General features: G+C 47.1%; 1 protein-coding gene across 1 annotated transcript; it reads right to left on the reverse strand.

The window, feature by feature from the left end:
* Window positions 1-8,616: 8,616 nt before the first annotated feature.
* LOC124012269 (loricrin-like) lies at window positions 8,617-9,861 on the reverse strand. The gene has a single exon (XM_046325736.1). The coding sequence runs from the start codon at window positions 9,859-9,861 to the stop codon at window positions 8,617-8,619; it is 1,245 nt and encodes a 414-aa protein (XP_046181692.1).
* Window positions 9,862-13,814: the final 3,953 nt, after the last annotated feature.

Here is a 13,814-nt window from a genome sequence, read left to right on the forward strand (position 1 = left end):
GCCACCTGGAGATTGTACAAATGAATGAACTAAGGAACAGACCTTCATTGTTACTAAACTCCTGACTACATTATATACAATATATATACAATATACATTATATAGAAGGAGGGATGGAGAGGGGGAGAAGAATGCATGGAGGGGGAGGGATGGAGAGGGGGAGGTGGAGAGATGGAGAGGGGGAGGGATGGAGAGGGGGGAGGAGGGATGGAGAGGGGGAGGAGGAGGGATGGAGAGGGGGAGAAGAATGCATGGAGGGGGAGGGATGGAGAGGGGGGAGGAGGGATGGAGAGGGGGAGGAGGGAGGGAACATGGAATCAGCCTAAATTCTGCAGTGGTCAGTCTCGCTCTTTCTCACACTTCAAGCAGAACATGCAAAATGACTGTGCATGTTCTGTGTTCCAGGGAGAGATCATGTCAGGGAGAGATCATGTTCTGTGTTCCATGTCAGGGAGAGAGCATGTTCTGTGTCCCATGTCAGGGAGAGAGCATGTTCTGTGTTCCATGTCAGAGAGAGAGCATGTTCTGTGTTCCATGTCAGGGAGAGAGCATGTTCTGTGTCCCATGTCAGGGAGAGAGCATGTTCTGTGTTCCATGTCAGGGAGAGAGCATGTTCTGTGTCCCATGTCAGGGAGAGAGTCAGGGAGAGAGCATGTTCTGTGTCCCATGTCAGGGAGAGAGCATGTTCTGTGTCCCATGTCAGGGAGAGAGCATGTTCTGTGTCCCATGTCAGGGAGAGAGCATGTTCTGTGTCCCATGTCAGGGAGAGAGCATGTTCTGTGTCCCATGTCAGGGAGAGAGCATGTTCTGTGTTCCATGTCAGGGAGAGAGCATGTTCTGTGTCCCATGTCAGGGAGAGAGCATGTTCTGTGTCCCATGTCAGGGAGAGAGCATGTTCTGTGTTCCATGTCAGGGAGAGAGCATGTTCTGTGTTCCATGTCAGGGAGAGAGCATGTTCTGTGTCCCATGTCAGGGAGAGAGCATGTTCTGTGTCCCATGTCAGGGAGAGAGCATGTTCTGTGTCCCATGTCAGGGAGAGAGCATGTTCTGTGTCCCATGTCAGGGAGAGAGCATGTTCTGTGTCCCATGTCAGGGAGAGAGCATCTTCTGTGTTCCATGTCAGGGAGAGAGCATGTTCTGTGTTCCATGTCAGGGAGAGAGCATGTTCTGTGTTCCATGTCAGGGAGAGAGCATGTTCTGTGTGTAGTGGTTTATGACCTTCTGTTTCATTTCCACTCATACATAAATGCATGCAGCGAGATATGGGACACGTGTAAAATGGCACGAGGTGTCTAAGGTTTTTGATTAGATTCATTAGGATCCCCATGACGACAACTCGTCTTCATAACGTCCCACTATTACCTATGCAGTGTGTTACTTTTGCCCAGGGACTCATAGTTATGCACTATATATAGGGAACAGGGTGCCATTTGGGAGTGTGTGGTTGGTTGCACTTTTAAAGAAATTTATAATGACGTTAAACATGTGCCTAACGCATGCATGTCTCTCTCCCTCTCTCTCTCTCTCTCTCTCTCTCTCTCTCTCTCTCTCTCTCTCTCTCTCTCTCTCATCACAATGCATCATTCCCTGTGCTCTCTCTCTCAACACTGACAACACAATGCATCATTCCCTCCACATCTACTGACAACACAATGCATCATTCCCTGTGCCGTGCCACATCTACCCAACACTGACAACACAATGCATCATTCCCTGTGCCGTGCCACATCTACCCAACACTGACAACACAATGCATCATTCCCTGTGATGTGCCACATCTACCCAACACTGACAACACAATGCATCATTCCCTGTGCTGTGCCACATCTACCCAACACTGACAACACAATGCATCATTCCTTGTGCTGTGCCACATCTAACCAACACTGACAACACTGCATCATTCCCTGTGCTGTGCCACATCTACCCAACACTGACAACACAATGCATCATTCCCTGTGCTGTGCCACATCTACCCAACACTGACAACACAATGCATCATTCCCTGTGCTGTGCCACATCTGACAACACAATGCATCATTCCCTGTGCTGTGCCCAACACTGACAACACAATGCATCATTCCCTGTGCTGTGCCACATCTACCCAACACTGACAACACAATGCATCATTCCCTGTGCTGTGCCACATCTACCCAACACTGACAACACAATGCATCATTCCCTGTGCTGTGCCACATCTACCCAACACTGACAACACAATGCATCATTCCCTGTGCTGTGCCACATCTACCCAACACTGACAACACAATGCATCATTCCCTGTGCTGTGCCACATCTACCCAACACTGACAACACAATGCATCATTCCCTGTGCTGTGCCACATCTACCCAACACTGACAACACAATGCATCATTCCCTGTGCTGTGCCACATCTACCCAACACTGACAACACAATGCATCATTCCCTGTGCTGTGCCACATCTACCCAACACTGACAACACAATGCATCATTCCCTGTGCTGTGCCACATCTACCCAACACTGACAACACAATGCATCATTCCCTGTGCTGTGCCACATCTACCCAACACTGACAACACAATGCATCATTCCCTGTGCTGTGCCACATCTACCCAACACTGACAACACAATGCATCATTCCCTGTGCTGTGCCACATCTACCCAACACTGACAACACAATGCATCATTCCCTGTGCTGTGCCACATCTACCCAACACTGACAACCCAATGCATCATTCCCTGTGCTGTGCCACATCTACCCAACACTGACAACACAATGCATCATTCCCTGTGCTGTGCCACATCTACCCAACACTGACAACCCAATGCATCATTCCCTGTGCTGTGCCACATCTACCCAACACTGACAACCCAATGCATCATTCCCTGTGCTGTGCCACATCTACCCAACACTGACAACCCAATGCACCATTCCCTGTGCTGTGCCACATCTACCCAACACTGACAACCCAATGCATCATTCCCTGTGCTGTGCCACATCTACCCAACACTGACAACACAATGCATCATTCCCTGTGCTGTGCCACATCTACCCAACACTGACAACCCAATGCATCATTCCCTGTGCTGTGCCACATCTACCCAACACTGACAACCCAATGCATCATTCCCTGTGCTGTGCCACATCTACCCAACACTGACAACCCAATGCATCATTCCCTGTGCTGTGCCACATCTACCCAACACTGGCAACACAATGCATCATTCCCTGTGCTGTGCCACATCTACCCAACACTGGCAACACAATGCATCATTCCCTGTGCTGTGCCACATCTACCCAACACTGGCAACACAATGCATCATTCCCTGTGCTGTGCCACATCTACCCAACACTGACAACACAATGCATCATTCCCTGTGCTGTGCCACATCTACCCAACACTGACAACACAATGCATCATTCCCTGTGCTGTGCCACATCTACCCAACACTGACAACACAATGCATCATTCCCTGTGCTGTGCCACATCTACCCAACACTGACAACACAATGCATCATTCCCTGTGCTGTGCCACATCTACCCAACACTGACAACACAATGCATGGCATGTCGCATTGATCATGTTGCTCACATTAAAAATAGACCTGTTCTCACAATATAAGAACAAGTGTTACCACAACTTGAAGGGTTCCGTACTACATAAAGACTCTATAACACATTCATAACACATACATACTGCCTTCCTAAACCATACATAACACATACATACTGCCTTCCTAAAGCATACTTAACACAATCATAACACATACAAACTGCCTTCCTAAACCATACATAACACATACAAACTGCCTTCCTAAACCATACATAACACATACAAATTGCCTTCCTAAACCATACATAACAACATACATATTCCCTGTGCTTCCTAAAGCATACTTAACACAATCATAACACATACAAACTGCCTTCCTAAACCATACATAACACATACAAACTGCCTTCCTAAACCATACATAACACATACAAACTGCCTTCCTAAACCATACATAACACATACAAACTGCCTTCCTAAACCATACATAACACATACAAACTGCCTTCCTAAACCATACATAACACATACATACTGCCTTCCTAAACCATACATAACACATACAAACTGCCTTCCTAAACCATACATAACACATACAAACTGCCTTCCTAAACCATACATAACACATACATACTGCCTTCCTAAACCATACATAACACATACAAACTGCCTTCCTAAACCATACATAACACATACAAACTGCCTTCCTAAACCATACATAACACATACATACTGCCTTCCTAAACCATACATAACACATACATACTGCCTTCCTAAACCATGCATAACACATTCACACTGCCTTCCTAAACCATACATAACACATACATACTGCCTTCCTAAACCATACATAACATATTCACACTGCCTTCCTAAAGCATACTTAACACAATCATAACACATACATACTGCCTTCCTAAACCATAAATAACACATACATACTGTCTTCCTAAACCATACATAACACATACATACTGTCTTCCTAAACCATACATAACACATACATACTGCCTTCCTAAACCATACATAACACATACAAACTGCCTTCCTAAACCATACATAACACATACAAACTGCCTTCCTAAACCATACATAACACATACAAACTGCCTTCCTAAACCATACATAACACATACAAACTGCCTTCCTAAACCATACATAATGCCTCCCTAAACCATACATAATACATTCACAACACATCCATACTGCCTTCCTAAACCATACATAACACATACATACTGCCTTCCTAAACCATACATAATGCCTCCCTAAACCATACATAATACATTCACAACACATTCATACTGCCTTCCTAAACCATACATAACACATTCATTCTGCCTTCCTAAACCATACATACTGCCTTCCTAAACCATACATAACACATTCATACTGCCTTCCTAAACCATTCATACTGCCTTCCTAAACCATACATAACACATTCATACTGCCTTCCTAAACCATGCATAACACATACAAACTGCCTTCCTAAACCATACATAACATATACAAACTGCCTTCCTAAACCATTCATACTGCCTTCCTAAACCATACATACTGCCTTCCTAAACCATACATAACACATTCATACTGCCTTCCTAAACCATTCATACTGCCTTCCTAAACCATACATACTGCCTTCCTAAACCATACATAACACATTCATACTGCCTTCCTAAACCATTCATACTGCCTTCCTAAACCATACATAACACATTCATACTGCCTTCCTAAACCATACATACTGCCTTCCTAAACCATACATAACACATTCATACTGCCTTCCTAAACCATACATAACACATTCATACTGCCTTCCTAAACCATTCATACTGCCTTCCTAAACCATACATAACACATTCATACTGCCTTCCTAAACCATACATAACACATTCATACTGCCTTCCTAAACCATTCATACTGCCTTCCTAAACCATACATAACACATTCATACTGCCTTCCTAAACCATACATAACACATTCATACTGCCTTCCTAAACCATACATAACACATTCATACTGCCTTCCTAAACCATTCATACTGCCTTCCTAAACCATACATAACACATTCATACTGCCTTCCTAAACCATACATAACACATTCATACTGCCTTCCTAAACCATACATAACACATTCATACTGCCTTCCTAAACCATTCATACTGCCTTCCTAAACCATACATAACACATTCATACTGCCTTCCTAAACCACACATAACACATTCATACTGCCTTCCTAAACCATACATAACACATTCATACTGCCTTCCTAAACCATACATAACACATTCATAAACAGTACATAAGCATTTCAGTGCAGTGTTTTTAACCTCAAAATCAAAATCAAACGGATTACTTGTTTTCAGTCGGGTTTTTCACCGGTTCATTTTCCCAGTTATCATCATTACCATTACTGAGAAACTGTGGTCCATGGTCCACTCTGGTGGTGTAGTGAGGGACTGTCTCTGGCCCTGTGTCATCCATCCATGGTCCACTCTGGTGGTGTAGTGAGGGACTGTCTCTGGCCCTGTGTCATCCATCCATGGTCCACTCTGGTGGTGTAGTGAGGGACTGTCTCTGGCCCTGTGTCATCCATCCATGGTCCACTCTGGTGGTGTAGTGAGGGACTGTCTCTGGCCCTGTGTCATCCATCCATGGTCCACTCTGGTGGTGTAGTGAGGGACTGTCTCTGGCCCTGTGTCATCCATCCATGGTCCACTCTGGTGGTGTAGTGAGGGACTGTCTCTGGCCCTGTGTCATCCATCCATGGTCCACTCTGGTGGTGTAGTGAGGGACTGTCTCTGGCCCTGTGTCATCCATCCATGGTCCACTCTGGTGGTGTAGTGAGGGACTGTCTCTGGCCCTGTGTCATCCATCCATGGTCCACTCTGGTGGTGTAGTGAGGGACCATCCATGGTCCACTCTGGCCCTGTGTCATCCATCCATGGTCCACTCTGGTGGTGTAGTGAGGGACTGTCTCTGGCCCTGTGTCATCCATCCATGGTCCACTCTGGTGGTGTAGTGAGGGACTATCTCTGGCCCTGTGTCATCCATCCATGGTCCACTCTGGTGGTGTAGTGAGGGACTGTCTCTGGCCCTGTGTCATCCATCCATGGTCCACTCTGGTGGTGTAGTGAGGGACTGTCTCTGGCCCTGTGTCATCCATCCATGGTCCACTCTGGTGGTGTAGTGAGGGACTGTCTCTGGCCCTGTGTCATCCATCCATGGTCCACTCTGGTGGTGTAGTGAGGGACTGGCTCTGGCCCTGTGACAGTCAGCCAGTCAGCACACACAGAGAAGACCGGGAAGAGAAGAAGCTCATTACACAGGTTAAAGATCTCTGGGGCCTAATTAAGAGCAGCTCATTTCCTACCTGCACAAGGAAACACTGGCCCAGTCATTTTTCCTTATTAATACTTTAAACACTGGCTGACCGACAGCCAGCCTTGACGGAGGGATTCTCAGGCCCATCAATTAACCCCCGTCCTGGGTTGCTGCCGTGGCAAGATGGTCCACCGGGGGGAGGCTATGGGGGAGGGGTGGGGTGTAGCTCGGACATATGAATATTAATCTCTTTGCCTTTATCATTTTGTGACTGGGGGGGAGGGAGGGGGGGGGGCTGAGAAGGGAATGAAGGGGGAAACGGGACAGAAGGGCCGGTGGCTCTAAGGACAAGCGATGCCCTCTCTTCGTGAGTGACCTTTACCATCTCTCTGTGTGTCTCACACTCACTCAACTTCTCTCTCCACATCTCCTTTGGAACCCTGGGAGGAATATGAGGATCTCTGGGATTTTAAACTGTGTTTAGGTCCTTAGGATCTGTGTGTAGTGGAATCATCCATCAAGTCTGTCTTGGAGTGGTTACAGTGTAATGGTTGAACTGGCAAACAGATGAGGAGAGAGCAAGGAGAAAGGTGTAATTGTGAGCTATATCCTTTATCTGCTTTAATATCATCCAATTCTTAAACTGTACTGGGGCCATGCCCGTATCAAGCCTTTTAGAGTAGAAGTGCTGATTTAGGATGAGTTTTTCCTTTTAAATCACAATGAATAAGATTACATGAACAGGAGGGACTGATCCTAGATCAGTACTTCTACTCTGAGACACTTTATACATAAGCTGCAGCTCTGAACATTCTAAGATATAGATATAGATATATATATATATCCTATAGCCTAAGTTCACCATGCGCAATGCCAAGCGTCAACTGGAGTGGTGCAAAGCTCGCCGCCATTGGCCTCTGGAACAGTGGAAACGTGTTCTCTGGCGTGATGAATCACGCTTCACCATCTGGCAGTCCGACGGATGAATCTGGGTTTGGTGGATGCCAGGAGAATGCTACCTGCCTGAATGAGTAATGCCAACTGTACATTTTGTTGGAGCATGACAATGCCCCCTTGCACAAAGCGAGGTCCATACAGAAATGGAGATCGGTGTGGAAGAACTTCACATTCCTGCACAGAGCCCTGACCAACCCCAGCGAACACCTTTGGGATGAATTGAAACGCCGACTGCAAGCCAGGACTATGATCGTGGCTGAATGGAAGCAAGTCCCCGTAGCAGTGTTCTAACATCTAGTGGAAAACCTTCCCAGAAGAGTGGACGGAGGCTGTTATAGCAGCAAAGAGGGGACTACCTCCATATTAATGCCCATGATTTTGGAATTAGACGTTTGACAGTTGTGTCCACATTCACTACGTGACAAAAAGTAACATTGCATTCTGGACATGGAGATATTGATTAATACAGCAGAGTTTCTCATCTAAAAACCGATTTGAGGGAACACAAAAAGCACACTTTAAATCATGGCACTATGCATAAAACATGACATCAACAGAAAGTATGGAATATTTTTCCTCCATGACTGCTCCTCCTCCTGTAGTTTCCATTTCCTCCTGTCCCTGGGAGTCAGGATGCAGCAACAGAGACTCCGGCTAATCCCAAATGGCTCCCTATTCCCTCTATAGTGCACTACTTTTGACCATGGCCCTGGTCAAGAATGAACTGTAAAGGGAATAGGGTGCCATTTGGGATGCAAAAACAGTGGTCGGGCTACCGCTCTCCCTGACTCGCCCCCCCTACCGCTCTCCCTGACTCGCCCCCACCACCGCTCTCCCTGACTCGCCCCCACCACCGCTCTCCCTGACTCGCCCCCACCACCGCTCTCCCTGACTCGCCCCCACCACCGCTCTCCCTGACTCGCCCCCACCACCGCTCTCCCTGACTCGCCCCCACCACCGCTCTCCCTGACTCGCCCCCACCACCGCTCTCCCTGACTCGCCCCCTACCGCTCTCCCTGACTCGCCCCCCACCACCGCTCTCCCTGACTCGCCCCCACCACCGCTCTCCCTGACTCGCCCCCACCACCGCTCTCCCTGACTCGCCCCCACCACCGCTCTCCCTGACTCGCCCCCCACCGCTCTCCCTGACTCGCCCCCACCACCGCTCTCCCTGACTACCGCCCCCCCCACCACCGCTCTCCCTGACTCGCCCCCACCACCGCTCTCCTGACTGCCCCCACCACCGCTCTCCCTGACTCGCCCCCTACCGCTCTCCCTGACTCGCCCCCACCACCGCTCTCCCTGACTCGCCCCCACCACCGCTCTCCCTGACTCGCCCCCACCACCGCTCTCCCTGACTCGCCCCCACCACCGCTCTCCCTGACTCGCCCCCACCACCGCTCTCCCTGACTCGCCCCCTACCGCTCTCCCTGACTCGCCCCCACCACCGCTCTCCCTGACTCGCCCCCACCACCGCTCTCCCTGACTCGCCCCCACCACCGCTCCCCTGACTCGCCCCCACCACCGCTCTCCCTGACTCGCCCCCACCACCGCTCTCCCTGACTCGCCCCCACCACCGCTCTCCCTGACTCGCCCCCACCACCGCTCTCCCTGACTCGCCCCCACCACCGCTCTCCCTGACTCGCCCCCACCACCGCTCTCCTGACTCGCCCCCACCACCGCTCTCCCTGACTCGCCCCCACCACCGCTCTCCTGACTCGCCCCCACCACCGCTCTCCCTGACTCGCCCCCACCACCGCTCTCCCTGACTCCCACCACCGCTCTCCCTGACTCGCCCCCTACCGCTCTCCCTGACTCGCCCCCACCACCGCTCTCCCTGACTCGCCCACACCACCGCTCTCCCTGACTCGCCCCCACCACCGCTCTCCCTGACTCGCCCCCCCTACCGCTTCCACTGAATGATTCCACTAGTGCCCAATGGGTCCAGTATCTCTGTAATGTATATGAAATAAAACATGGGCAACCATGTTGTGATCTGCACCCGCTGAGGCACCTGCGGTCCAACAGTGACCAGTGTACCATGGCGCCGGAGCAGAGGGCAGACGTTTTACGTGCAACCAAGCGATTGTTTTTTTGTTTGTGTGTTTATCTGCGTTGTTTGGAACTTATTTTTGAACTCTTTTTGAAGATAATGTTGCCGCTACCATATCTTATGACCAAATATAACTTCTAGACATCAGAACTGCCATTACTCACCACGGACTAGCAGAATCCTTTTTCTTCTTTCACGACTCTAACGAGCCCGAGGCAGAGGATATATGGCTCCCTCGGGAACAGGCCCCAAGCCCCATGATCTGCGTGAAGAGGAGGCGGAGAAAGAGGGGCCGGAGAGCGGGCTTCCTGCTGAGAAGTCGGAGGCAATCGAATAAACCCCCACTTCTCTCAATTCTGCTAGCAAACATGCAATCTTTGGACAATAAATGGGCGAGTTATTGGGAAGACTAAACTGCCAACAGGACATTAAAAACTGGAACATCTTATGCATCACGGAGTCGTGGCTGAACAACGACAATACCAACATACAGCTGGCAGGTTATACGATGTAGCGGCAGGATAGAACAGTGGTGTCTGGTAAGACAAGGGGCGGAGGTCTATGTATTTTTGTAAACAACAGCTGGTGCACAATATCTAAGAAAGTCTCGAGCTATTGCTTGCCTGAGGTAGAGTTTCTCATGATAAGCTGCAGACCACATTACCTACTGAGAGAGTTTTCATCTATATTCGTTGTAGCTGTTTACTACATACCACCACAGTCAGAGAGCGGCACTAAGATAGCATTGAATGAGCTGTATTCTGCCATAAGCAAACAAGAAAAACGCTTTTAGTGCTGTATCTCATATAACATATACATTATAAAAACATTGTTATTTCCTTGGCGCTCTGTCTGGTACCAAGGTTGGTGATGTCTGTGTCCTCTGGGCTACCAAGGTAGATGGACTGGTGATGTCTGTGTCCTCCGGGTCTCTGTGGACTCACGATCCTCCTGGTCTCTGTGGACTCACGATCCTCCTGGTCTCTGTGGACTCACGATCCTCCTGGTCTCTGTGGACTCACGGTCCTCCTGAACTCTGTGGACTCACGGTAGTGTAGATTGTGTGGTTCATTCCAGATAGCGATCTAGACCACCCCCATGAGTCAAAGCTACAGAAAAAATATATATAGGACAAAACACCACATCACGACAATAGAGACACCACAACACTACTTTAAGAGAGACCTAAGACAACACAGCATGGCAGCAACACATGACAACACAGCATGGCAGCAACACATGACAACAGAGCATGGTAGCAACACATGACAACACAGCATGGTAGCAACACATGACAACACAGCATGGTAGCAACACATGACAACACAGCATGGTAGAAACACATGACAACACAGCATGGTAGAAACACATGACAACACAGCATGGCAGCAACACATGACAACACAGCATGGCAGCAACACATGACAACACAGCATGGCAGCAACACATGACAACACAGCATGGTAGCAACACATGACAACACAGCATGGTAGCAAAACAACATGGCTGCAGCACAAAATATGGTACAAACATTATTGGGCACAGACAACAGCACAAAGGGCAAGAAGGTAGAGACAACAATACACGAGACAAAGCAATGAAAACTAGAATGTTTTTTCCCCCATGTCTTTATTGATGTGGTTTTCCCTACCGAAAGACAAACATTGTTCTCTAACCAAGAATATAATAACAGACAGAATAACAGAATATAATAACAGACAGAATAACAGAATATAATAACACCAGACCTGAATGAAAGAACACGATCAATATTGCCATAGTCATAACAGCATGTGCAAAGACTCTGTAATATGTAGAAATGTCACCTTTAAACTGCATCCTACTATACCGCTAATGAATGTAAACCATTTCACGCGTGTGCACTGTGCATCAAATTCAAACCAAAGAAAAGATCATACATTGGGGTAATCTATTTCAACATAACACTTTTGTGTGAGCACACAGTGTACCGGCACATGAACGGACCGACACTGTTCTTGCTTACAAGCAATAAAAAGCCTTACACCTTTCGATTGGTGGCAAGACTTGAACACTCGCCTCTGTGAGCGTTTCCCAACCGGCACCCTTATTATTCCCTAGATAGTACACTACTTTTGAGTAGGAATAGGGCACCGTTTGAGAAGCATACCTGTACCATGGCTACTGCCAGATACCCATTCAGAATGGGCTTTCTCTGTGAAGTATAGTCTAGTGTACCAAGTTTGGAAAAGTTAATCAGACAATTGCCCCACAGTCTCTGGGGGTAAACATGAGTTCAGTGGAAAACTCCAGGATCAAGACAGACAGGGTAAACCAAAAGACCAGTATTCACGCTAACCTGTTTCAACTGGACAGGATTTAGAAGAGCGGCGCCAACTAGACCGCCGTTAGACACACACACGCACACACACACACAGAGAGACCGAGAGAGAGCGGGAGAGAGACTGAGCCAATAAACTAACTGTCTAGTGTCTCCCATCAAACTAGATAATCTTCCAGAAAGGCCAGTAACCGGAATCAGAGGTTTTGTTGAACTTCTATCTGTGCCAAGTTCATTTTAAGTAAATATTTATAATGTTACATTCCTTGTAAAGGATGCAAAAAACAAATCTTAAAATCTAGCAAAAGAATCATTAACAAATCAATGAATAAATCATAAGAAATGACTTGATAATCATTTCAAAACTATACTATACAAAACTAAGGATACTTCCAAGATTTTTCAAGATCTACTTCCTCAGCATCAGATGACCTGGTGGACACCATGTTCTATGTCTCTGTGTCTAGTATGACTCTGGTTAAATAGATAAAAGGGCCTCATTGCCAAAGTCCAGAAACATCCCTCTAAAAACAACCTATGACAATTTAAAATATACAAGTGTCATACATGTCAAACATGTTGTCAAATTTGAGCAATTTAAAAAATGAGGCCGGACTTTGCTTTGTTAGTTTCATTAGTTGAATGGATTCCAGTGATACACCAGTGATTGGGCCAAAGCCAAAAGCCAGGGGCTGAAATTAAACTCACATTAAATACAAAATACGGCCTGTGTATTTCTAGCTTGTCTTGGCACACAAACATACGTTTTTACAGAACCAAACATGTTAACTTCCTGGCAGTCATTAATGTCGTAATGATTGAAAAGCAACAGCTGTCCATTGGTTGCCACATCCATGGTACACAGATCACCAAAGACAAATTAAAACAATTCAGGGGGTGCACACAGACAGCATCCTATTCAGGGGAGCACACAGACAGCATTCAATTCAGGGGGTGCACACAGACAGCATCCTATTCAGGGGGTGCACACAGACAGCATCCTATTCAGGGGGTACACACAGACAGCATCCTATTCAGGGGGTGCACACAGACAGCATCCTATTCAGGGGGTGCACACAGACAGCATCCTATTCAGGGGGTGCACACAGACAGCATTCAATTCAGGGGGTGCACACAGACAGCATTCACTTCAGGGGGTGCACACAGACAGCATCCTATTCACACACACACATATATATATACATACACACACACACATATATATATATAAATATACATATATATATATATATATATCACACACACACATATATATGTATGTATGTGTATATATATATGTATGTGTATATATATACATATAGATATACACACATAGATATATATATACATACACACACACACACACGCACGCGCACACATATATTATATATATATATATATATATATATATATATATATATATACTCACACACACACACACACACACACACACACACACACACACACACACACACACACACACACACACACACACACACACACACACACACACACACACACACACACACACACACACACACACACACACAAATATATGTGTACATACATACATACATACATACATACATACATACATACATACATACATACATACATACATAC

The sequence above is a fragment of the Oncorhynchus gorbuscha genome, linkage group LG24, assembly GCF_021184085.1.
Source record: "Oncorhynchus gorbuscha isolate QuinsamMale2020 ecotype Even-year linkage group LG24, OgorEven_v1.0, whole genome shotgun sequence".
Lineage (NCBI taxonomy): Eukaryota > Metazoa > Chordata > Actinopteri > Salmoniformes > Salmonidae > Oncorhynchus > Oncorhynchus gorbuscha.